At 34.7% G+C, this 27,989-nt stretch overlaps 1 protein-coding gene across 1 annotated transcript in view; it reads right to left on the reverse strand.

The window, feature by feature from the left end:
* SNX4 (sorting nexin 4) overlaps positions 1-27,989 on the reverse strand; it is a 77,675-nt gene that overhangs the window by 28,693 nt on the left and 20,993 nt on the right. The window contains exons 2-9 of the mRNA XM_020986007.2: positions 26,547-26,668; positions 21,849-21,984; positions 21,299-21,448; positions 20,655-20,702; positions 15,691-15,746; positions 10,535-10,607; positions 4,106-4,167; positions 117-182 (exon numbers count right to left, since the gene is read on the reverse strand). Coding sequence (XP_020841666.1) covers positions 117-182; positions 4,106-4,167; positions 10,535-10,607; positions 15,691-15,746; positions 20,655-20,702; positions 21,299-21,448; positions 21,849-21,984; positions 26,547-26,668 — 713 coding nt within the window. The remainder of the gene's footprint in view (positions 1-116; positions 183-4,105; positions 4,168-10,534; positions 10,608-15,690; positions 15,747-20,654; positions 20,703-21,298; positions 21,449-21,848; positions 21,985-26,546; positions 26,669-27,989) is intronic.

Consider the following 27,989-nt stretch of genomic DNA (forward strand, 5'->3'; position numbering starts at 1 on the left):
ATAAACATTTGTTGATGTGAACTGATATTATTCATCTTCAAAAGAAAGACAAATTCTGTCATTAGGACACATCAAAAGCTTTACATCTAATTATCCAATGTTGACTTGGGACTTACACATCCATATGATGTCCTGCACTCTGTAGTCCATCTCCCATTTCTTTTTCTATGGCACTCCATTCACTAAGAAAAAACAAATTAAGGATGTGGCAAGTTAACAGGCTAGTCTTCCATATTATTTCTTTCCAGATAACATTTAAAGATTTTATGCATGTATGTGTGTATTTGATACCCAAGCAAACTACTCTGTTCAAGCAATAAAATCCAACTCAATCATACTTTAAAACATTTTATCAGATGGGCACACTAATACACTATTGATGGAGTTGTGAACTGGTCCAACCAATCTGGAAAACAATTTTAAATATGCTAAAAAAGAATATGACTAAACCATCCTTTGACCCAGAGATCCCACTGCTAGGCACATACTGCAAAGATGTCAAAGAAAGAAAAAAAGATCCCATATACAGGTATCCTAAGAGTCTTAGAGCAGTTTTCATCCCTTCCTTTCCTAGTAATGAATAACTGGAGAGTGGCTAAACAAATTGTACCACCTGAATCTAAAAGAATATTGCTGTAGTCCTGGCTTTGTCATTATCTCACTGTGTAACTCTAATCAGTTCAGCTCACTTGTTTGGACTCAGTTTCTTTATACAGAAATAAAGTAGAACAGTAATATTAGCTCTGCAGATACTGGACCCGGATTCAAATTCCATCTCTGGAATTTACTATTTGTGTGGCCTTGGGCAAGTCAGAGTAGCATCTTTGGGGCTCAGTTTCCTCATCTATAAAATGATTGAACTGAACTAACTGGTTTTTGAGGTCCCTGCCAGCTCTAGGCTTATGACCCTATGATTTTTAAAATGAGAAAGTGGACTACATGACTGATCTCTAAAGAAGCTTCAAGCTCTGGAATTCTTTATTAAAATTATTATATACTTTTAAAAAAAGCTTTCTGTAATAGATTCACAATTTCATTTGCAGTATTCTTTTTCCATTCTTTGTATACAGAAAGGTTCATCTATGTTGGTGTTTATCAAGTTCAGAATAAACAAATCATCTTTTTAAAGACTCTTCCTTTGGGGTCTATACCCAAAAAGATCAGAGAAAGAGGAAAATGTACAAAAATACTATAGCAGCTCTTTTCACAATGGCAAAGAACTAGAAACTAAAGAGGCATCCATCAATTTGGAGAATGGCTGCACAAATTAAAGTATATGAATGTGATAAAATACTAATGTGCCGCAAGAAATGAAGGGGACAGTTGAAAAAACTGGGAAAGTTTGTATGAAATGATGCAGAGTGAACTGAGAAGAAGCAGTAGAATAACTGATAAATAACAATAATATTGTAAAGACAAAAAACTCTGAGAGAATTAAGAATGATAATCAACTTGTTGGCGACCAACCATGATCTTTTTGTAATCACCATATGTTTTTATGTTTTGTTTTGCTTTGCTTTTTTATTGACTAGTCATGCCCAACTCTTTATAACACCATTAGGGTATTTCTTGGCAAAGACACTGGAGTGGTTTGTCATTTCCTTCTCCAGCTCGTTTCACAGATGAGGAAACTGGGGCAAACAAGATTAAGTGACTTGCCTTAGTCACACAGCCAGTAAGTGTCTGAGGCCAGATCTGAACTCAGATGCTCCTGACTCCATTCCATCCACTGCACCACCTATCTGCAAACCTAACTGCCAGGTTTACCAAGTCAAATTTTCAAGTTCAGTAGTGAATTTCCTCATACAAATTGACCCAAAATTTTTTCCAGAAATCAAATCTGTAGAATTATAAAAATTGCATATGTCTAATTTCCTGTTGAAAGTTTGGTCTCTCTTTCTCAAGTCTTTCCCCTCTCCAATCCATCATTCACAAAACTGCCAAAAATGCTTTCTCTAAAGTCCAGGTTTGATCACGCCATCCCCTCACTTAATAAATTCCAACAGCTGTCTATTATCTCGAGGATCAAATATAAACTCCTGTTTTGCTTTTAAAGCTCTTCACAACCTGAGCACCTTTCCTGCCTTACTGTACATCATTATCCTTCAAACTCCCTCTACATGGTCAAATGAGCTTTTAAAAAAAAAAACTTTCTCATAAGCGAGTGCATCATCTTCCATCTTGATGGCTTTGTACCGTCTGTCCTCCACAACTAGAATATACTCCATTATCACTTCTGTTTCTCGGACTCCTCAATTTCCTTTAAGGCGTAGATTAATGAGGCATTTCCATACAGCATGTAGTATTTCCCTTCAAAATTATCTTATGTCTATTTGGTATATCCCTATATATTATTGTCTCCTCCAGACAGATTGGTATGGTTCTTGAATGTGATTGTTTTTGCTTTTGTCTTTGCATCCTTAGTACCAAGCATGGTGCTTGACACTTAGTAGGTGCTCAATAAACGCTTGTTGATTTACCTAATTAGCTGATTTGTATTTAACCAAAACAAACATTCATAATAGTTAAAATTACATTCATACTTTTCTCTAAAAGGTAAGAAAGTCATTTAATTTATCTGTTTTCTTCTTATTAAGGCAAGTCTACAAACTATCTTTTAGTATGACATCAGTTCAAACAATGTTTTTAAAAGTTCATTCTCCCTAGTGAAAAAACACAAAGCTTGCCTGATTAATTTGTGTCAGACATTTTGGTAATTAAAGTAAATGTTTCATCTTGGAAACATTTGTTTTCTCTCCATTTTTTCTGACTATATAACAAATGACTTTCCTTTCAGTGCTATCTTGGATAATAGATGTGTCCCATGTGAGAGGTCTATAATGAATTTCAAAATATCAAACAACAGACCTATTAAAAACAACCCAAACACATTTGACTTAGTCTTCCTGTTCATTCACAGGAATGTTGTTCATGAATATTTGCCACAGACATGTGTTTGATTTAGTTTACTCTGTTGATATGAAGATTATTTAAAAATAAATTGGTTGGGAAACAGGTTAGAGAAAGACAAGTAATAAGTACGACTGTGATTTTTTCAGACTTAATTGAAATACAGCAAGTCTAATTTCTAACAACTGCTTAATTGATATTGGAAATTAAGAGATTACGTACTGAAATTCAACATAATATATTATTGTAACTGCAAATTTTTATATACATACATACGTACATAAAAAATATATATATATATATACACATACTATATATAGGGTTTTTGGTTGTTTTTTTTAAGAAAATTACTTCAGTAACATTAATCTTTTTTGATGAGGAGATTTTCATCTACTCAAAGCAGTGTCCGCTATTTATTCCAAAGAATTTAAAAGCATTCAACTCTGCATTACACATATTAGCAACAATCTTAATAGAGCTCTGAAGTACACCTAAATTTAACCACAAATACACCGGTAACATGTTAAAAAAAAGTGACATACACTGAAAAGTTAATATCCTTAAATGACTAGAGACAAGAAACCTATGCATCTAACACAAATTTTTTTAAAAAGTTAATTAAACCCAAAAAAAGCACTATAAATAAAAGACTAGCAAGAAATTCAGGATGGCATTCAAAAACATTAGGAACAACAAGATTTAAGTTCTCAGATTTAGAAAAAGAGAACTGCACAAGAACAAAAGATTTACACAAAAAAGACTCAGTTGTGTATATAAAACACTCTAGGGCTAGAAAACACTCCTGACAAAGGTCTTTTTAAATATCATGAATTCTGATTATTATTAATAAAAATAGCGAGCAGTATTTCACATTTGTACAGGGCTTTGCATTTCACAAAGCACTTCCTGAGAAAGAAATAATATAAGTATTATTTATTTTCATTTTATAAAAGTAGACACTAAGTCTAAGAGATGAATAACTTGCCCAAAGTCCCATAACAACTAAATGATGGACCCAGAAGTAAAACCAGCCTCTCTGGACTCCTAGGTTCAATGTTCTTTTTACTAAGGCATAAACATCACATCATAAAAGTTCTACTGTCCAGAGCCACACATCTGCAAAGATATATTATTTTCCATATATAAAGCAAACTGACTAGAAACATGAGGAATGCTTTAGAATGATAATGCTTACCTGAAAACTCTGCCATAATTTCCATGAACTTTATAGACACCATAGAGTCGGTCTGCCACTCTCTAAAACAAATGTTTATAGAAGCTGATTTAGGTTGAGTTTAACTTATATTCAGGTTACTACCAAATTATTTTTATCAGAAGATAAAAATTTTCCAATCCCCCCCAAACAAGTTTATCATTTTAAAACCAAAAGCAATATACTAAAAAGGGAAAATTATATTCTAAAAATAGTACAAAAACTCAGTATAACCCTGTATACCACAAAACTTACATTAGCATTGCATTATGTACTGTTTTGACTAGTTAAGCCTCACCAAAATTTCCCAAATGTCAGACTCCACCTGAAGGTATAAACCAGAGAGTCCAGCATTGGCCACACAAACCATAGGTGTCCCACTGGTTCCTTAAAGCCCTTCCATATCCTAAGGATATTATTAATAAAACAGGAAAATCTGGCTCCCAAACCACTCTATAAAAATCCTCAGTGCTAGTAAAGCCTCTACTTAAAGGAGATACTGGTCCTTTAAATATCTGAGGCTATCAACTGCAAGAAATGGATCAGAACTATGAAAAAGCTGCCAAGATCACCCTAGACAGAACTCGGTCCTCATTCCAACTGGAACTTTTCAAAGTTGTTACCTTTAATTTCTGGACCCAAGTTTTTGGAAAGGTTGGCTTCCTCTGCCACCCTCAAAATCCTGCCTTCTATCCCAGACTCCTTGATGTTACCTACCAGCCCATGTCACACAGCCTTTCTTACTCCTAACCTATCTCCAAGTGACCACATGACCTAGAATTCTGCCCCAAAATAGTACAGATGAGAGAAAAGGGGAGAGTTGAAATGAGCATTAAGGAATTCCAATCTTAGGCTTAACATATCCATTACACTTGCCTCCAAAAGAAATGTCTGACATAAATTTGTATTAAAACTCACTATTTCCAGTAAGTGTGATTCTTTAAAGCTATCAACCCTCATAGCTAACATAAGTCTACCATGGAATTCAGAATTCTAGAGAAAATTTTTTAGTCCAATAGGTTTTTGCAGAATCCAACCCAAATAGGGAAAGGCATGTACTCCATTCCCCTCAGGGCCTGGTAGGTTAATTCTCCAGTTTTTGATCTTGCTCATGACATAAGCAAGGAAGCTAACTAACCTTTGATTAATACTAATGAAGACGGGCAAAAGAAAAGGTAGTGAATCCAACCCTGAAAAGTAATGAATACACAGTCTCCAGGGAGCCCACGAACAGGTTTGAAGAAAGGTTGCTTTTTTAGGACTAATCACACTCTGTTGTGTCATACCCTGGAAGAGGTATAGAGGAATGTTAATGTTTTTCCTTTGGTTATAAGATTTGTTCCCCATTCCTGGAAAAAGAATGGGAACAATGATAACAGAAAAGAATAATCCTGACAGCCAGAGAAAACTAAGAGCTCTGTAAGGATCTGATCAGAAGGAAAAGGAAACTTGAATCCCTGTCAGGAGATCTTGAGCAACAAACATACAGAAACATTACTTGGAGGTGACTAATCTCCAGGTTAAATGGCAAAAGGGATGAATGTTTCATGAAGTTTTCATTTGCAGATAATGAGTTTGAGATGGCCAGAGCAAGCACAAACAGATAAAAGGGGCATGTCCTTTTTTCACTCAATACTCCTCAGTACCAGAGGTATAAGATATGGAATCCTCCAGCTGTGATGGTAGAAAAGGGAAACTGGAGAAACAGCCTTCATGAGATCACTTATCAGCATAGGTAGCAGGGCACTGCATGTTGCATACAACTCCCTGATTAGGTCATATCCTACACAAATCCTCTGGATCAAAAAACTTTTCCAAAATTCTAAACAATGTGATAGACAATTAATGTGCCAGCCAGCAAAGCAATTCAAAGAAAAAATTATCATAGACCTGTTACAGCAAGGCTAATACAGGAAAAGGGAAGATAGAGGGAGGAGCTCCAGAAGGGAGTGACAGGGAAGCCCAATTGTCAAAGTAAGCCCATGACTGGTAAGACCCTGATTTTAAGTTTTAGGGAAGGGATTTTTTGTATGATGAACCCCTTTGGTAGTCTAGTGAAGCCTATGAATCTCTTCTTGGAATAAGGTTTTTAAAAGAATATAATAACAGGATTATAAGGGAACCAGTTATACTGAAATATAACTACGAAAAAATATTTAAAAAAAAACCAACAAGCTCATGGATCCCAAGTTAAGAACCTTTGCTTTAGGGGTTTTTTTTTTCTGTCTATAAAAGGAAACCTGACACAGCGGCACCTGAATATGAAATCCTCCAGATCACTGGAGCCAGTCCTAGTTAAAGTAATTAGCACAAGTAAAGCTTTTGAGTCCCAAGGTAAGCATTTTAAACTCTGACAAACAGAATTCACATGTGTCTTTTCCTGATTCTCTTCCCCATCCCACCCCCAGTTGTCAGTGTTGTCCACTTCCAATAAAATTACTTTGATTTTACTAGGTACATATTTTATAGTTTTTTGTTTTGTCTTATTTTTTGGTGAGGCAGTGGGGTGAAGTGACTTGCCCAGGGTCACACAGCTAGTAAGTGTCAAGTATCTGAGGCCACATTTGAACTCAGGGCCGGTGCTCTATCCTCTGTGTCATCTAGCTGCCCCCATAAATTTTTTATATCTAAAAAAAAGTGTAGTTTCCCCCCATTAGACTTTAAACTTCTTTAGAGGCAAGAAAAGTTTCATTTGGTCTTTGTTGTTAATGTGAAATTGACCTGATCTGGTAGAATGAAGTAGAAATGAGCCACTAAGGAGGAGCTCAAGGCAAACAAGACTTAAGCAAAAGGTAAAGGATAAGCAGGGATTGATGTCTAAAGCTTAAAGTACGGGAAGGTACAATGTGTGGCAAAAAGTATTTGTCCCTCTTCAAAAACTACTGTGTTATTATTGTAATAAAACCCATTTTATGGAGAAAGCCATAATGGCTAGATCACATAGCTGGTCATCCACCTAAGCCTCAGGGTCACCCTAAGTGATGAGACTACAATGAATAAACCCTGGCACCACCAGGCAGATGGTGAAAGTTCCCAGGGATGGCAGACCTGAGAGGACAAACATCTACAAAACTATAAGTAAGCACAAACATTACTATATCATAATTGGCTGTTTTTTAAATCCCACTTGACTGCTGTTAGGTTTAAAGCTTAATGAAAAGCCTAAGAATAAAGAAAAAATAGAAAAAAGGAAGATAAGGGCTGCTGGGGTGGGGGACTGAAGAGTAATAGTAAGATAGAGTCACTAGATAAATCTCATTTTCCTTATCTAGGACTGAGGAAATGAGAATAATAACAGCATCTATCTCCCAGGGTTCTTATAAGGCTCAAACAAGACAATAATCGTAAAGTACTTAGCACGGTCCCTGGCATATAGTACGTGCTATATAAATGTTAGTTATCGTCATTGTTGTTATTATTATTATTATTATTAATCCTAGAACGTTTCAACTTGACAGAATAATCTGCAACAGTACACCCTTGCAGCAGCAGACTATGACAACAACATGCTTCTCTTATGAAACATGCTGAAAACTAATCTTCCCAGCCAATGGGGACTGTAATTTCAATTTTCCTGTAAGTCATTTTTTCAGCATATTTTATAGCAAGATGATCAAGCTTTAAATGCATGACACAACTGATCTAATTGCCATAAAAATCATATTGCTTAAAGACTATGCAATCTTACAGTGGAAGAACAGTGCAATTTATTCAATTCTCCCATGATCTAGGAAGCATTTTGTTACATATTACTCTAGAATAGCATCCTTCTTTTGTCCCACTCAATATGCACAAAATCTTACTAAAGACACTGTCTCCCTTTCCATCAGCTTCTTTATAACATTTTTGGTAGGGTAGGAAAGAGGGAGATTAGGACCTGAGATTTCATCACTGTATGAAACTCTTAAGTATGGGAACTCCATCCAGAGATGCAGATCAGCACTTTTATAACTTTTAATCTTAGAGTTTCTTAAGGCACTGAGGTTAAATAACTTGCCCACAGTCATACAGCTAATACATGTCAGAATTAAGACTTAAACACAGGTCTTCTTGACTCCAAAGCCAACCCTCTAGCTACTATGCTATACGTCTTCTCTCCTTATAATTTATATCAGACTTAAATTACTGCAAGCTGTTCTTTGGGACAAATAAACATCTTCCCCAACACTCTCATTCATTCTGTGTGTGTGTGTGTGTGTGTGTGTGTGTCTATACACACACACACACACACACACACACACACACACATATAAAGAGAGCAAGAGAGTGATAGTAATTTTTTGGCTGCAGAGGAGCTATCCTGCAGAAGATATATCATATAAATATATGAAATATATCTGTATCTTATATAAAAGTTATTTTATAAATTAAAGGTCATAATGAATAAGAGATTATTTGTTAATGAGCAAGGAGTAAATAAGGAGATGCAGGGTAAGATAACAACTGGCTTGCTTAGTTACATATTAGTAAAATGAAAATGTTTACTAAAAAAATTAAAGATGTTAAGATAGACACACTGTGGTAGGAGGGGAATAGAAATTAGGGTTGATCATGAATAGGAACTCAAATAACAGTTTTTATAATCTGATCTAAAGCAGGTACCTATTCTGGGCACGGGATCCAAAAAATTAAAAAATCAACAAACACTGATTAAGTGTATACTACAAATCAGATACTGTACTAAATGTTGGATATGGAAAGATATAAATGAAACAGTCCCTTAATTCTAGTACTTCCAGCCTAGCAGACGAAACAAGTAAGCCTCTAAGTATATAAAAAGTAACTATGGGGGCAGCTAGGTGGCACAGTACATACAGTATCGGCCCTGGAGTCAGGAAGACCTGAGTTCAAATCCGGCCTCAGGCACTTGACACCTACTAGCTGTGTGGAATGCTATTATGTGAGGAATAACAAACAGAGTCAGTTTGGAAGAACCATAAAAGTCTATGAGAGGAAGTAATACGAAATAAGTCTGGAAATGTAAGCCAATGAGATGGTGAATACTTTTAAATGCACAACGGAGGAGTTTATATCTCATCCTAGAAGAAAGAGGGAGTTCACATTAGAGCTTTTTAAACAAGGCAAAGAACAGTATTGTTAGACTTTTGATTCAGCAAATTAAAAGGATTGGTATTCTTGTGTTTGCTTGTATATCTTAACAGGCTTTAGGCTAACAGTGACAATTAGCCTTGTTCCTGAACATTCATAGGGCAAACTTTACATATATAGGTTGTATCATGTCACTCATAGGCACTCATTTACAGGGGAAAATATAGGTAGGAAATCTCAGGCCAGACTCAAATCTAGCTCTTGCAGCTCTGAATTTAGGCCCCTCTCTATTAAGCCAAACTACACAGAATCTGAAGACTCTGACAACTAGTTCCAGTGAAACTTATTCCTGAAGAATAATTCATATAAAAATGCAATTAGAGAGATGCTGTTTTGTTATTGCTTACTTGTGGGCCTAAAGCTCAGCAAGTTCTACTCTACCTTTCAGGGTACACACCTGGATTAAATCAAACCACCAGACCCACAGTTAAAGATAGTACCGCATTAGAGTGAAAATAACAGAAGATCTGGATTCTAGTATGAGCACTTAAATTAACTAAAATAATATAATTAACCAAGTCAATTTACCCCCCTGGGCCTGCTTTCTTAACTGTAAAATAAGGAAGGTGGATATAATGCAAGAGGCTATGCTCATATCATTAAAATACATGTTAGCCAGAAGGCTAGGCCAGTTTGGGAACTTCTCTAGGAATTCAAATGTACATAGGGCTGATCCAAGATATCCTAGATTTCCCTGGACCTGTCACTGCCTCCTCTTATGAAGACTAGGTTCTTAGGCTCTAGAATTTTTGAAGGAGAGTGCATGAGGCATCATTTTCCAGGCCCATCCATTCACCCAAAAGCATTTGGCTATCATTAGAGTCAAACTGTACTGATATGTATAAATCACCCCTGAAATTCTAGCACCGATTTTCCTAGACTTTTTATGCCTGCCATTACAACAAACCTATCTGCCTTAAGAGGTTTTAAGACTACTAATATGAGACCTCTTATAAGTGAAACATTACAAGACTTTAAAAAAAAATTCAGAATGAAAAGTGATTAGTTAGATCTTAAAGCAATCAGTTACATTCTCACAATGACATGGAAGAGTTGAGTATGTCAAAACAAACACATATACTATATTATAAACTTCAGAAGATGAATGTAGCCAAAGACACTTTCAAAATGGTTACTCCAGAGAACATTTTGCATCATTTTTACAAAACGCACTGGGAATGATTCAAAAATTCTAAGTTATTGATTGTGAGTATCACTCCTTCCCTCCCTCCACTGAACTGTGGTTAAATAATTGTGCTGCTTTATAAATTCTCTGGCAAAAAGCATGTGGGGATCACTTACGGCTCTGACTCGAAGAAGGTGTGAGATGACAGATTGTAGTTCATCACCATAGTGTTTTAGATCAGTAAATCTCCTAGGAACAGGACACAGATAGTGTATCATTATATATTAAGGAACAAGCATTCATAAACTGAAAGAAAAGTAGTATTACCTAAGAACTGTTAATGATGATCCTGATTCTATTTAACAGCAAGTTAGCTGCAGATTTTTCCTCAACTTATAGAACTAACAAAATTCTAAAAGAACACAACACATGTATTCGTGTGACATTTTCAAAATAAAATTAAGAGCAAATCATGTTAAAAATCTTTACTATGTGGTGAGATTTTTTTCAGATAAAAATCATCTTGGAATTAAATAGGGAAAATAGATTTGTCTCAAGATTTTTTAAGGGAATTTTTTTTAACCTAGTCATTCAACAACAAATTCTATATGAAAATTTTCAATTACTTTCCTCTCTATATAGGGTAGGAAGAGATCTTGGAGATTATTTACTGCAATCCCCTCACTTTATAAATGAAGAAATGGAGGACCAGATAGAAGTGACCTGCCTGGGATTACACAGCTAATAAGTGTTAAAGCTAGGACACAAAGCCAGTCCTAATTCCAAAGGCAATGTTCTTTCAACTGAGACCTCTCTGTCTTAAAAGACAGGGATTTTAGGTACACTCTGTATACAGTCTAAAGGTAAGTAAGGAAAATCAGTATGAAGGTTAGTGATAAAAACCCAAAATTTTTAAAAGTGCTTTTAGACTCTCTAGGATACCTTTTACCGTCTTAATGCCCTACATGTATAGTCATCAAAGGTGTATCTCATTTACAATTTAAAGTTTCAGTGGAATATATCATATAAGAAGACAGGAAGCAGGCAAGGCCATGAGTATGAGCAATGCTCATTAATGCATAGCATGTCACAAAGTAAAAGCAATCTAAAACTGCTTGATATTTCTCTGCCTCCACTTTTCACCCTATATCATTTTCCAGCCAATAAACCTTTTGAAAACCAAGTCAGAGGCCATAGGGCTTACAAGAGTGAGTAGCCATGATTAGAGAACATATCATTGGGATGACCTCACTTCCTTGCGGCATCCTACATGGAATGGGAGAAAATTTACTATCTTAAGCAACTTTGTATGAGAGATCTAAAGACTCCTTTTTTTGGGGGGAGGGGGAGCCTGCTGCCAGCCTGGTTTCTCACTGCTTATTCCTTCCTATTTATCTAGGCTGAGCATCAAGACGCAAAGAGTTCTCTAAGTCTCACTCTGGGTCTATTGCCTCTGAATAAATAAGAACCTTCAGAACAGCCCTGAGTCCAAGAATTAGGCATGATTAGGACTTTCAAGGCTTCTTCAAGGTTAGATAGATTCTTTCAAGGTTAGACAGATTTCTTGGTATGGATTCCTTCTCTTCCAAAGCCAGCCAAGAACCCACTGTTCTTTAACAGAATTTCTGAATCTAAAAATTCTGAAATGTGTTTACATCATAGTTGCTTATAGAATACCAACAGAATTCATATTTGATCTCTAATAAGTTTAAATTTAGATTACTAGTGGTTAATGAATGTGAGGGAGAAGGAGAAAGCTTTTATTTCTCATTCTATAGGAGTCATAATTGGAGAGAAACCAGCAGATCTATAGGCAGCAAAGTCTAGTAACACACATTTTAGAAGCAGAATAAGACCTGAATTCTTTTTTTAAGTCAGGTACTACTCATCTGTCAATAAAACTAGCAATGCCTGAAAACTTAATTGGGGAAGTCCACCCAATACTCCATGAAATTAAAAGAATAAACAAAGTTAGTCTCTATACACTTTGCTTGGAATTGAGAAGGTAGACTGTAACACATTATCTCCTCCTTAGATTACAATAGATGTAAGCACATTCTTGCATGAGGAGTATGAATAACTGAGATGTAAATGCAGATTTTAAAGAAAGCTAATATTAAAAAAGAAAGGACAATCCTGGGAAAGATATTCTGGGACCAGGAAAAGAACTTGAACAGAAAGGGGGCAAATACAGATAGGGAGCTGTTTTGGAGAATGAGAGAAAAGGAAGCATCGGTTGATAGAACTACAGATAATGGGCACAATTAAAGGCTAAAAAGCCAGAAACAAAGAATTCAGGAAAATTATTCAGGCAGTCAGAAAGAATTTAGAAGAATATGACAGAGGCTTGCTAGAATGCAAGGGAGATCAAAACTAATTTCAGTGTCTGTTTCATCCTGAAACCAAAAGGGGGATCTAGTGATCAACAAAGAATCAAGGGACCTTCCAAGGGCTGGGGCTAAAGGAATAAGTTAGCTATATGGAAGTGGGGGGGGGGGAAGAGAGTGTATAATGTCAAATTTATTTAAGTAATTGTAACACCTAAAATTTTCCTGCAGTATACGATTTCTAAACCAAGATTTTTTCATATTTAAGTAAAATAATTTTGCAATTTAACCAGTGAGTAAGTATTTTGTGCTAAAGACAATACTGAAAAGAGCAACAAGAAGTCAAAAGTAAAAGCCTATGGCCCTAACCTTGTGACCTTAGGGAAACCTAAATGTCCTTTTGAAGCAGAGGCAGACAGTCACAGACTGCTGGCTGCCAGGGCAGCTTCTGTTTGGTGGTCTTAGTTCCCACTATCTCCCCAGTATTCCCTCCCTTCTAATTTCCTTACTGTCCTCTGTATAGGCTACCTTCAGCCCTACTTCTTTACCCCATTCCTCATGCCCTTATTTATTGTGTCTGACCCCCATTTGGGGTTTTCTTAGCAAAGATCCTGGAATGGTTTGCCATTTCCTTCTCTAGCTCATTTTACAGATGAGGAAAGTGAGGCAAACAGGGCTAAGTGACTTGCCCAGGATCACACAGCTAATAAGTATCTATGGTTGGATTTGAACTCAAGACAGTGAGTCGTCCTGACTTCAGGCCCGGTACTATCCATTGCACCACCTAGCTGTGCTTCTTCCTCCTTTAAATATTCTAAATATCAACAACATAAGTCTGAAGAAAAAGACATGTCCTTTCTTCATTTTACTTACTATCATACTAAGTTTTATATATAAACTCTAATAAATATTCAAAACTGATTTTAAACAACTGGTTAAGTTAGAAGGATATGTTTCTTAAATACATAAAAATCTTAATAGGAAGAGATGAAATAATATCTTGCATCTTAGATGTTAAGTACCACAAAGTCTAGGCTTTTTTTCCCCTACAAAACTTTTTTTTAGGATGATAATGGCAATGGATTATTTTTATTGTAAAATTATAGTCATCAACAGTTATATTTTCCTCCTTTAAAAGGCATAATGAGGTCAACTTGTTACTGTTAATCTATCAGAGCACATTTTCACATGACCAAGTCAACTATAAAATATCAATCAAATGAATTAACTACAAAACTTCAGAAAGAGATATTCAAATGCTAACCAACCTGATTACTTATTGAAAATCAGAAAATTGACAGAGATTTATATTTAGATATCTAGAACTACATTATGTAAAATCCAGTATAAGAGAACTTATCTAAGCATGTAAAATCGAGTGGCTATGAAATCATTTCCACAACCCACAGACTAACTTCTCCTGAAGTATTAGAAACATTCCAATAGCTATTACAGCTTTATTCCTCACATCTGGCTAAAGCATTCTCAATTTGAACACATTTAGAACAAATTATTTATTTTAGTTGACACAGAAGTATGAGAAAATCAGAACTCTTGAACTAGAAGGGACTGCTGAGATCATTTGGTAGGGTATCCTCTTTTCCTTTTTTTAATAGCAAAAATGTTTATTTTGTAATAAGGTGGTAATAACTGAGAATATTGAGTAGAATTACATTCTGGAAGTTTTAGACAAGTAATACAAAGCAACAAAGATTATAGAAGTTCCCAGGATCATAGATTTTAGAAGGTCAGAGACCATCCAGTTCTTCTAGTCCAATGCTCTCATTTTATAGTTGAGGAAACCAAGGTCCAAGAGGTTAAGTGACTTGCTCAGGGTCACACAGATGGTTAAAAAGGAAAGTCAGTATTTGAACCCAAGTCTTCAGATTCCCAAACTAACATTCTTTCTACTACAGGATGAGTGACATCTTTAAAAGTATACAAAGAAAATCTGGGGAAAACAAAATACAACTTTCCTCCCATGTGCTAACTATCCTGAATAGCCAAATATTTCAGATACACACACACAGCCCTATTTCAATGCCTCACTGTGGTATGGAAGTGGCTCTGGAGTGGTACAGGATTTGGTTTTATTTGTCTGCTTTTTTATATTGCATTAATACAATTTTTTGATATATCAGCCACTTCTCAACAAACATCCAAAGAAATCTCCCTACAAGGCATATATTCTTTTCCCCAAAAACAGTTAACCAATTTCAATCCTCTCATTTTACAGAGAGGAAAATTGAGGAAGAAAGCAGTCGTCTTCACTGGCAGCATGCTGTAACTAGCACCCACATCTTTTGATTCCCAGTCAAAGGAAAAGCCTAACAGGATTAGGCCACAATTCAAAGAGTGGAAAGGACCAAAAATCTGAAGAATCCCTAACCTTCATCCCAGAAGGGCATTCCTAAACTCAACAGCTTCCTTTAACACAGCCATACATATACATGATTCCTATTATTTCAGAAATTATCACTAAATACTCTTCTTATGCAATAAAAGAATCAACATGGAATCAATATCTGCTAGTATATTATTAACTATCAACTTTTCAATGCTATTCTCACAGAGTCTATGATCAGTAAACTAGAAGTACAAAACTGGCCCAATTCATTGTGAAGGAGAAAATACATTCCATCTAGATGAAAAGCAGGAAGTGAGGAAACCTATTTTAAATAAAATGAAAGCTATTTTGCTCACTATTTTTTTAATCCCTTCAACAATACTTAAGCCAATGGAAAGAGTCAATATAACTCGGTTTTCTAAAAGATTTTCCATCAGTCAAACATACCCTTAAATTGAATATCATCAAGTCCAAATTTCAAAGCTTTAAACTGGTTTAAATGGTTTAAACTGGTTTAAACAGAATCTTATCAGACTTCAGTCACTACTTAAAATCTTGGAAAAATAAAGCGCATACATTCAGAAATGAAAAAATTAAATAGTTTTTGAAAGGCACAATTCAAAACAACATTGTAATTGTTATTAAAACAAAACCTTACTTGTCTGGGTTTTTCACTCTGAATGTTGCATTAAGAGCTTTTAACCTGGAGTCTGCCTGGAAAAAATAATTTGTTAACTCAATTACAATTATATTTCAGGGTATAAAATCAAACAGTTTTACTTTCCTTCCAGAATTAAGATGCTAAAATAAAATGTTCTTTATATCACAGTGCCAAATACATTTGAACAGGTGAACAAGTCTCACAAGGAAAAGAATTTTGTCATCAAGCTTTTCAGAAACAACACAAAAACAGGAGCATAAACTAGGCATTTGTGAATGCCAAAGAAAGGGTACAGCCCTGTAAATTACAATACTGGGAAATAGCTCTACGTTATTCTCAGGTGATATAACAGAGGACAGGCCACAGAGACAAAGTAGTTTATTACAAACCAAAAGGATATTAGGTTCTTTCATTTTTGGGTTCCAGGATTTTAGGAAATAGAGGAGTGTATGAAAACAATCCTCACTAACAAAGTCTATGAGGCACCCTATATATATATATATTTTTTTTAAATCAAGATACAAATTCCTCTTTAACAAACGGAAAGTGCTATGAAGCACCACAAATACATATATATATTTTTTAAATCAAGATACAAATTCCTCTTTAACAAATGGAAAGTGCTATGAAGCACCACAAATTATTAACTGTCTCCAGTTAGAAAAGATACATAAAACCAATCCTCCAAATAGTAGTTTAACTGAAAGATTTACACTAAATAAACTCTTACAAGAAGCTACTCTAATGGTTGAAAAACTAGTAATGGGTTCAGAAAATGGATAATGAAATACACCTTCCAATTTTTAACATGGAGGTGGGGGACTTCTTGGGCAGAGAATTATATATACTATCAGACCTGGTCACTACATTCTTTGTTTTTATTTATCTGTTTCTTTGTTACAAAGGAGGATTCAAAACTAGGGGAAGGGGGGAATGGATAACTAGAAATGACCATGATAAAAAAATAAAAAGCATCAACAAAACTTTTTTTTTAAAGAAGCAACTACTTTGATAGTACCTACAATAGAAGCAGGAATCATGAGGAGTACTAAAAAAAGTTAGTTTACTCATCAATGCCAACAGATTCGTTAAGAGACAATGGTAAAAATCCCAACTGGTATGAAAAATCTGCATTGGCACTACCCACATTTACTAATGCCATACTTTTATCCAATTCAACTCTGCTTTACCAGTGTTCCTGAAAAGCATCTCCCTGTAGCAAACATGTTCATTTATAGAGATTCCCAGGAAATCAAACCAAAGGGAGTTAAAATAAGAGAAATTATCCTCGAGTTCTCATTGATTTTGCTGGTTTCTTCTTCTTTCTGGGATCAGGCTATTCACTGGCCTTCCTCACCTCAGAAACTTAATGGAGACTTACTTCAATACTTCAAAAATCTGTGGTTTTGTTGGTAAGAACACTCCCTTCAATGACACATATTGCAACCTCTCTTTCACTTGAGAGATGAACGTTGAAAGTTGTGATTGTCAAAAAAATCACCCAGCAGCTAGCCCGGTGATAAGGCTCTCAAATCTGGTGAGGTTGCAGCTCAGACAAAATACATGTACGTACAATTTGGAAACAAGTGAAAATAAAGACTACAAAAAATTTAAGAGAGTTAGCATTATCCTGTGGTCTGTAACTAAATACACAATAAGAACCAAAGGGCTTCACAAGTCAAAACACTAAAGACATTCACTTTAATTTTTTTGGTGGGGGGTGGAGGGGGTGTCTGGGCCTATGACTTTATCAATGTATGGAATTCCCAGTAGAAACTCTGTCCACCAAAGCAGAATAGCAAGCAGTCTGTTAACTTAAGAGTTTTATATAATTGACAGTAGTCACACACACCCAGGTTTTACTGAATCCTCCAAGAGTGGTTAGCTGTCTCCCACATCCTGAGAATGAGAATCAGTGTATGTCAGGAAAAAGGCCATTCTCTTGTTCAACCCTCTACGCACTAGATTATGCTATCTTCACACAAATAGCAGCTTACTAAGATGGATAAGCCATAGATAAAAAATTGTGGGGAAAAAATACAACAGATATTTGTGGAGTGACAGTGGACAGAGCTGACTGCAAAGCCAGGAAGATCTAGGTTCAAGTTCTACCTCTGACACTGACTGACCGGCTGTGTGATCCTGGACAGTCATATGACTTTCTCAGGGCTCTAGGTAACTCTTCAAGACTAAGTTGCAGAGAAAGTGCTGACCTGAACTGGTCAAGGGAGTTTCTTCTACTAGTTAAATCACAGGTAAATCCTTTTCCCCGTCTTTCTTGAATCTAATATCCTTTGGCATCACCAAATTATTGAGCCTTTTATTGAAGCAAATCACATAAAATATAAAAAACAAATCAAACACAATCACTTAATTTTATATATTCCTTTGCCTCTGAAACATCCCTAACAAACTCATACAAGACTTTAAATGTCCAAACCTTTATTCTAACCCTTTTTGGATGGAAATTTTTCTAAATGTTTTATGCACTTACCTGTTTCTTAATTTGAGCATACTGAATATAACTTAATCTTTCATAATGGTTTAAGAATATGCTGGGCTTTAAATACAATTAGAGCCTCAAAGGCTATTGAGGTATGAAGAGCTATTCTCTCCATACTGAAAGGCACTAGCCTATATTATTTTAATTAATATATACTTTTTATGCTTTGTTTCTTCTCTTATAATCAAGGTTGTTAGCTGTCATTTCTCACTGTTGTACATGTACCTGCCTCTATAGGTACCTATCTGATTTTACTTCTAATTTGCTGCTTCTAATTAACTAACTAAACAAATCAGTGAGCTTCTTAGTACTACGCTTACATATGAGCAAAGAGTCTGAGATAGTGATTAAGAGGCTATCCCAAAGAGCAAAGTATGTTATCTTTATGGTGCCTATTTTGACTTTATTTTTGCTTGCTTCCTAATTTTTGGTCACATTCAAGATAACTGAGGCTGCCAAATAAGTGACTAATATTATCATATACAAATATAGCTATGTTCAGAAAGGATGCATTTCCTGAAACAGTAAAAATTTAACATGTTTCTGAGAGAAGAGTGCTAAAATAAAAACAATGAAGAATAAAATCAGAAATATACCAAGATATTTACATTTCTCAGTCTCACGTATCTCTTTAGTTTTTGTCACAATCTCATTAAAAAAGTAATTTTATAATTTGTGCAGTAAATTTCGTGCTGCCTTTCCCAGATAATTTTAAAGTTCAAACTGCATTATTACTCTAAGACTTGCCTAAATATCAAATGTCATACTTAAATTATTTAAAACAAAAAAAGTTGCTGCTTTTATAGAATTACATAATTGGCATTTACAAGATTCCAAATCTATTTTACACACAAATAACAAAAATTTTTGAAAGGATTTTTGTGACATCTTAGTAACAGGTAGTTAGCTAGAATCAAATCCTGAATACTAACTTCTTAGATGAATCATTAACATAATACTTTTAAAGCAAATAAATGTATATGAAGTACTTTGTACTTATGCCCTTTTTTATTAGTCTCAAACATATTATAAATGTTTCTAGAGAATACTTATCAAAATAATATATTTTTGAAAGTTTAAGACTTCTTAAATCCATCCCTTAATTAAAATGTATTTATTCCGGCATTCTCACAGATGATTTCCATGAGACAGCCCAGAAACTGATGCATAAAGTCAGCAAGATTTCTTTTTTTTTTAAATGTGCTTTGAGAAAGTGAATGATTTATAAATTAGAGTAAGTCTAAGTAATAACAGGAAGATTCAGAATTAATAAGTTTTCCCCCTTTACAAAATTTAAGTCAGACAAGAACATTATATACCAACTCAAAATCAGGAAATTGGTTTTAAAGAAAAGTACTGCAGAATTATCACATCATTTATATATAAATTTTTCTTACTTATTTCTATCACTTTGCTAAATTTCTGACACACTACTACTATATATGAACATTATACCTGTTGGCATTATGGGTCTTTTCCTTTTTTCAAATTTAACCAAATCAGCTAATAAAAGACATTTAAATTCTTATTCTTGGATAATCACCAAAGTTAGACTAGTTCAACCTATGATGTAAGGCACTCTCAAGATGACAAGGGGGCAAAGTTTCCAGGCTAAAGAGATGGGAAGATGCTAAGAATCAGTGAAACAATAAGTTTTCTTAATTTTCTATAGTCGTGAATTTGGGGCCAGAATGAAGTAAAGTTTGCATTGGGCCACCAATATTCACCTCAGTTTCTTGCTAGCACAATCTGACCCTGATGACACCCTAAAATCTCTTTTCAGAAATACACATATACATATGCACATACATATGTGTATATAAGTATGTATGTGGGAGGAGGGGTTCATGTGCCATTTATTTCCCTCTCTCCATCTAAGCTGCATTAACAACACACTCCAAAATGCCTGTGAGACCTGCCCCAAACACAAAATCTAATGACTAGGTGGAAAAACCCAAGAAGGCCTGAATTTGCCTGGGTCACCAACAAAGTCTTATTTAAAATTAGTAGAATGACCTTTCTAGGAATCACTTCTTTAAGCTTACATTATATACAGAAAATAATAGCAATGTTTCAGTGGACACATGAAATGAGACTAAGATGATTTATTTGTAGCCTGCTGAGGATGTAAGGCCAGACCATGTTCTATAAAAATTTTTTCACCTTCCATGAAGAGTTTGCTATGGATAGTACTTTAATAATTAGAATTAAAAAACAAAAAGACATGATTGCTAAACAAAAGTTCAACATGTACTAAAAACAATGAACTTTAGTGAGAAAAATTCTCCCACTTTTATTTCAACTATGTCCTGATACAACTAAATCCCAGATGTGGTCTTAACACAAACTAGTAATAATGCAAATATGCAAAGAATTTTATTGATGTTACTTTTAAATTTTTACCAAAATGCTAGGTATAGAATCTCTCTCATTACAAAATTAATTCAGAAATTATTACCTTTAGCTGGAACCCTGTTTCATTCACTGTTTCCTTCCAGTTATTTTCCTAAAAAACAAAGCTATATTTTAGTTGCCATAATTATTACAAAACAAACCAAAAATACACAGTGCTAATACTTCAAGTTAAAAAAAAAAATTCTTCCCAGGAAGAGGTAGTAAAAAGAGAAATCCCAGGGCATCTAGGTGGCACAGTGGATAGAGCACCAGCCCTGGATTCAGGAGGACCTGAGTTCAAATCCAGCCCCAGATACATAACACTTACTAGCTGTGTGACCCTGAGCAAGTCACTTAACCCCACTGTCTAGCTAAAAAAAAAAAGTACTTGTTACTTGGGTGAAAAAAAAAGAGAAATCCTTGATTTAAAAATTAAACACTCTATCACCATCCAGATTCCAAAAGAGTCTCTCGAGGAAGACCCAAATTCTTATACATCTGTATTCTAAATTCAGGAAAAGCAAGAGACATAGAATTATTTTCTATTAACTACACAATATTAATAAATACCTTCAGTTGTTCAATGAACTCAAAGTTTCAGCAAAAAACAATGATGCAGTACACTCATAAAAAAAAATCACCTAGGCAAAGATGCTTCTAAATGTCTCCAGAAAATAAAAGGACTAAATGTGATGTAAAATAAAATACCTGCGTTAAAAACAAGTAGAAAATTTTGTCTTCAGAAAGGACAGAATGTGAAGCGACTCTTAAAAGAAAGTTTTCCAAACCAATTCTTCGTCTTTCCACAAAATCAGGATCCATGTTGTCTGCAGAGAGTTTATGCCAAACGAATTCTGCCTATGTAAGTAAATCATACTAATCAAGAATAGCTTCAAAGCTAAATAATATTAAAAGCAAAACCAAAAGAATACACTTTAAAAGTGAAGTTTAAATGAACTCTATAAATGAAATTCACTTTAAATATCAATAAAACTCGGGTCAAAACACTGGACAACAATGGTCCCTACTTTCAAAGTAAACATATATCCTTTCTTTTAATCAATGGTAAACTACTAAAGTGTAAAGACGTATATACCATCAGTCAAGCTCACTTGCTTTACTGTTTTGGGGATGGTACACTGTAAGGGAAGCAACTCAGAATATGCTAGGATTTTAGATAATGTGTCAAGACAAAATTTATCAAAAAGAATTAAACAGAGATATACATTGCAGAAACAAAAAACTATCAAATTCTTACCCTCTTTTCAGGCAGAGGTGGGACAACAATATGTGGATAGTAAACTAGCAAATAGTTTCTCAATAATTCAAATTCGCTATATCGTCTCCAAAGAGAGTCTGTAAGAACACTCTGGCCATCACTAGATTCAACTGATCTAGGAAGGAAATAAAAAAGGGAATGTCAAAAAAAGATAACTTCAGAACTTACCACAAAAACCTTATTTGAACTTATGTGAGACAAAAACCTCAAAAAAAAAAGGTAAGCACTCTTTAATAAAGATATTTTAAAACACCCTTAAAAACAACTCAGTTAATCTAAAAGAATACATTTCAGAATATGGTAAAAGCTCATTTATCTAGCATTCTTTCCATGGATGTCTCTATCACCACAGTAAAATAATTATAATTGACTTTTATAATGACCAAGATAATTTCAAATTGGGATTTCAAAATCCCAATTCAAATAACCCATGAAAACACACAGTTCTAGAAAAATGTTAAAATTATCTTTCAAAAGAGATAATCAAAGTTCAATTCTAACTTCACCCAATATCCAGGTCAAGGTACCACAAATTAGGCTGAGGTATTTCAACCTAATCTAAACATCAAATGTGTCAGCATTCTTCTAAATTCTCCAAGGAGAAATAATGTTTTAACCTTAAAGAGCCGGCAATCAATGTTTCATTGATAGAAGTTTAAATAGGAGATTAAATAGGAAATGCATGATTTACCACATACATGTTGCAAAAAAAATTAAAATAGTTTTAACAATAATTTTAATAATGCCAACTGAGTACAACTACTGCTAGAAAATGGCATCATTTTCAACACTGTCAGGACACTGACTTTTTCTGAGCTCTGAATGATTAACTCAACATAATAATTAATATAAATTATCCCTAAAAGCTTAAATAAGTCATGAAATACAAAGGTAGGTCAAACCAATATAAGATAAATTATAATACTACCTAAATTAATTTATTTATTCAGAGCCATACCAATCTACCAGAGGATTACTTCACTGAACCAGAAAACATAATGATGAAATTCATCTGGAGGGAGTAGAAAAAAAAAAGATCAAGAATCTCAAAGGAAATACTGAAAGAAAAAAAAAGGTAGGAAATGAGAGAGGCTAGCAGTAAATATCAAAATGATTTGGTACTATATAACAAGTAGAGAGGTTGATAATGGAACAGATTAGATATATAAAATACCAAAGCAAATTAACCTAATAATAGCCTAATGTTCAATAAATCCAAAGGACTCAGTTATTGGAATAGGAACTCACTATTTGACAAAAACTGCTGAGAAAACTGGACAGGAATCTGGCTGAAATTAGATTTAAACTAATACCTCACACTACACAACAATATAAACTCCAAATAGATACATGATGTAAATATAAAATTATAAGCAAATCAGAGCATGGAAGAAATTACCTTTGACATCTAAGATGGGGGAAGAATTCATGACTACATAAATGGGTGTCAAATAAGAAAAAATAGATAATTTTGATTACATAAAATTAAAGTTTTTGCATAAACAAATCCAATGAAGTTAAGACTAGAAAGGAAATAGTTATTAACTGGAAAAAAAAATTTGGAGCAAGTTTCTTTGATAAAGATCTCACAAGATATATATGAAACTGATTCAAATTTATAGGAATAAGAGCCATTCCCTAATCGACAGTCAAAGGATATGAACAGGCAATTCTCAAGGGAAGAAATCCAAGCTATCTATATACAGTTGTATTTTTCTTTTTTAGGCAATTGGGGTTAAGTGACTTGCCCAGGGTCACACAGCTAGTAAGTGCCAAGTGTTTGGTCTGAGGCCGGATTTGAACTCAGGTCCTCCTGACTTCAGGGCCGGTGCTCTATCCACCAGCTAGCTGCCCTTTTATAGTAGTATTTTTTTTAAAACATGGTACAAATCATTAATAAATAGAGAAATAAAGATTAAAGCAAGTTAGAGGCTCCACCTCACAGCCAACATAGCGGCAAACTGACAAAATGATAAATATTGGAAGGGCTGTATGAAAACAGGTATAATGATGTGCTGCTAGTGAAGCTATGAATTGGTACTGCCATAGTGGAAAGCCATTGAGAACTATGACCAAGATGTTACTAGAGTATGCACATCTTTTAACCAAGCAGTATGCTACTAGGCCTGAACCTAAGAGATCAAAGAAAGAGGAAAAGGTCGTATGTGTCAAAAAATATTTACAGCAGCTCTTTTTTGTAATAGCAAAGAACTGGAAACTAAGGAGGTATCCACTGACTAGAGAATGGCTGAACAAATTTTAGTGTATTAATGTAATGGAAAATTATTGTGCTGTAAGAAATGATGAAAGATATGATTTTAGAGAAATCTAGGAAAACCTGTATGAACTTATGCACAGAGTGAAGTAAGCAGAACCAGGAGAACAAGTTATATTATAACAAGACCACAAAAAATGAACAATTTTGAAATTTTAAGTTTAAGAAGGTTAATAGTATCCTAAAGAAACTTAAGAATTCAGATCAACACAATGATCAGCCATGACATATATATGATGAACAATGCTACCCACCTCCAGAGGTGATGGACTACATATGCAGAATGAGACATACATTTTTACTTGGCCAATATGGATATTTGTTTTGCTTGACTATACTTACTTATGAAGGAGAAGGCAGGGAGAAAAAAATTAAAATACATATATATGTATACATGCATATATATACACACACATACAAACACACACGCACATATTAAAAATAAGCCGTGGCATCAAACAGAAATCATTAGTTATATATAAATTAAAGCAATACATTTAAAAAATAACAAGAAACAATAAAATGGGAAAAACAATAAATATAGCTTCTGTATTAAAAATATACAAAAGTTCTTAAGATACAACCAGTCTTTAAAAATATTCTCACAAAGCTGAGTTGACAGCAGGTTTGAACTTGAAAATACATTTGGGCTAACAGCAAGGTCAAATTATTTCATTTCGGTGCCAATAGGATCCACATTTGCCAATGCACAGCCGAACAAACAATATATACTATGACCCAGGAACATTACACTTGAGATGTAGTATGTCTGCTTTAGAATGCTAATTACAAATAGATTAAAAACACATAAATTATAACTAACTCTTATAGCACTGTGTACCCTAAGGGAATCTTTTTTATTAAATGGACTCTACACTTAACTGCATTTTATTTGAACTAGTAAGAATAAGTCTTTAGTAAAATGTTCATGCAGCTTCCTACTCCACAAAAAATGTGTACTGGAGTAGGAGCAGGCAAGTTGAGGTTTGCCATTAGAAATATGAACATAAGAAAAAAAACTAGTGAAGAAAACTTAGCAGTTGGTTACTGTAGCTGTTCATTTAACATTTACTGAACTACATGTAAGATTCAAACAACATTGTGCTAACCTTTAGTTATTTTAGGATGAAGATTGAATAGTTTTCTTCCCTATATAGGATATTATTAACCTTCTTAAAGTGCTTCCCCTTCCTAATCTGGAGACACAGTACACACACACATCTAGTTTCTAACAAATTTCAACAGCTTACTCAGTGAAGCAAGCTCCTATCCCCTATATCCTCCCTACTTCCCTGTTACTTTAGGCACTCATTCTCATACTTACTTGAAGAGAATGCTGGATTTAGAAATCAAAAAACCTGGATGAAAATCACATCTCTGCTATGTCTATTAACATGGAAATATTTAGGTCCTATACAAGTACCAGCTTATTTCTTAACATCCAACAGATAAATTAACATGAACAAAACATTCTATACCATGCTGAGACTGAGAAGAAAGAGAACAAAAATGATTCTTCAGACCACAACATTTCCTTCTTACTGGGCAGCCAAGAGTTAGTGTAGTGTTTCACTCAAGAGACTTATCAAGTGCTTTTCTAGTGAATTTCTTTCCTATTAGCCTGTCAACTTAAATGGTATCAAACCTATATGTACGGCAGTATGGTACAATAGAAAGAACACTAGGTCTGGAGTCAGAGGACCTGGATTCAAATCCCAGCACTGACAATTACTGTGGGTATGACCTTGGGAGAGTCATTTAACCTCTAAGGTCCCTGCCAGCTCTAGACATGATACTATATCATAGGTTGAATCTCTTTGTAGGTTAGCCAGAAAACCCAATCATCTTTTGTATTATTATTATAGGAAAAAAATGTGTTCTAAATTCCAAAAATACCTAATTTTTAGAACACATTCTGGGGATCTTCTACTACCACCAAAAGAATATATTCTCCAAGAGCTGTTATTTCCTTCAGGAAACACATTAATTAAAAAAGGCTCAGCTGCTTAAAGCCTTAGAGATTTTCCTCTACTATTTCTTTAGTTTTTACCTTTTTGTCACAACTAACCTAAGCCCTAGTCAATCTCTATTTGTTCCTATAAATTTCTACTTTGCACACTTTAAGACTTGTTTGTAAGCTGATCCATGCTCCAACTGATGACCCTAGCACACTTTCACATACGAACAGGATCAGGTTTGAGAAAGTATATATATGCTAAAAGACTATGTCCTCATACAACCCACTCTACACAAACCAAAAAAAAGAAGACCTTCCCCACAAAACACTAACATTTTGAAAAACATGCTGAAGTATTAGGAACAAATTCAAATAGTTAATTGAAATATTATATCTGAAAAAGATACTTTTCTGTTAAGCACGACTTGTAACTTTTATAACCCACCTTGTCTCAATGAGGTAAGCTGTGTAAGTTTCTTGCATGTTCATGGCATTTCTTCCAGTTCTTTTTTCTGCTTCGGAAACAGTAATTTCAATTTTCTTCGACCAAAAACTACCTCCTGTCATCTAACCAAAACCAAGGGGAAAAATAAAATTTTCACAATGGTAACAAAGAAAAACAAACACATTATACAGGAATATAGTGAAGCCATTTTTGAGACTTAAGTACAAAACCTTTCAGATCATAAGCATAAATTTTTCAAACTAGCTTGTTTTGTCTTTTATAAGAATAATTCTTATGCCCTTGTTTTTGGCTGATAAACTATTAGCTCTTCTCCCTTCCCCATCCACTCCTCTCTCTCTTCTCCTTTCCTTTCCTCTCCTGTTCCCACACGGGGTATCATGCCCTTACCTGAGGGTGTTCTGCCCAAAGAAAGGTAAATTTTGACGACTGAAACCTGCCTAGTTATCTTGGGGTTTACTGGCTGCATTTCTTTCTTAAGACCATGCCTTAAACCCAATGCACTCCGGCTCTCATAGATGGTCAACAATAGGTCCCTGCCCCAGCACCACTTAATGGTTTAATTTAGCGCCCTGACAGCTCAGAGTGAAAGTAAATAGTAATTGTTTCTCTTTGGCTAGTTAACCCTGAGGGTCTTCCCCGACCAGTTCGCTTTTTTTTTAATTAAAGGGGCCATCCCTTGACTCACTTCTTAAACAGGCCTAAACACTCAATAGGCCTCGTCTCACTCAAAGTGAGGACCAGGAAAGACCTTAGCTTAAAAGGCCAAGGTCTCCCACTGTATCCTGGGCTATCTCCAGTCCTCCTGATCTAAATCTGGCCAGACCCAGATGCCTCTGGAGGAGAAAGTGAGGCTGGTGACTTTGCTTAGCCCTCCCTCACTTAAATCTAATTCAATTGCAAGTCATGTCACCATCTTCCTGATGTCATGGTCCTCTTCAAGAATTAAAGACCAACCAAACACACATTAGCACCTGGCAGTTATATTATTATCATTAATGGATTAGGCACACAATAAATCTTTTTGAAACCTAATTATCACTTATCATGTTTTTAGTTACTAAAATTAAATGATTCAAATCACCGACCAAAATTAGAAATCTTTTTTCCTATGAAAGTGTACATAAAAATTTATATATCTTCCTTGGCCTAATCAAAGTTGGTAAGATTTGTTACACAGTATTTACAAATCATAAATGATTCTTATAAGTATCAATTTTAAACTTATTCAAGCAATTTATCTTTGCTCAAAACAACTACAACAAAAGCTGGGACTCACAAAAGTTCAGATAAAAACCATATTCACCAGAAAGGAAGGTTTTCCTTTACTCACCCCAAATAACATAACAGTCAGGGTAGTCTTAAATTCCAGTAAGTTTTTTGCAAATTGTGCTGCAACAGTTAACAGGGACAAGTCACTGCACC

Source organism: Phascolarctos cinereus, unplaced genomic scaffold, assembly GCF_003287225.1.
Source record: "Phascolarctos cinereus isolate Bilbo 61053 unplaced genomic scaffold, phaCin_HiC Scaffold_726;HRSCAF=1367, whole genome shotgun sequence".
Lineage (NCBI taxonomy): Eukaryota > Metazoa > Chordata > Mammalia > Diprotodontia > Phascolarctidae > Phascolarctos > Phascolarctos cinereus.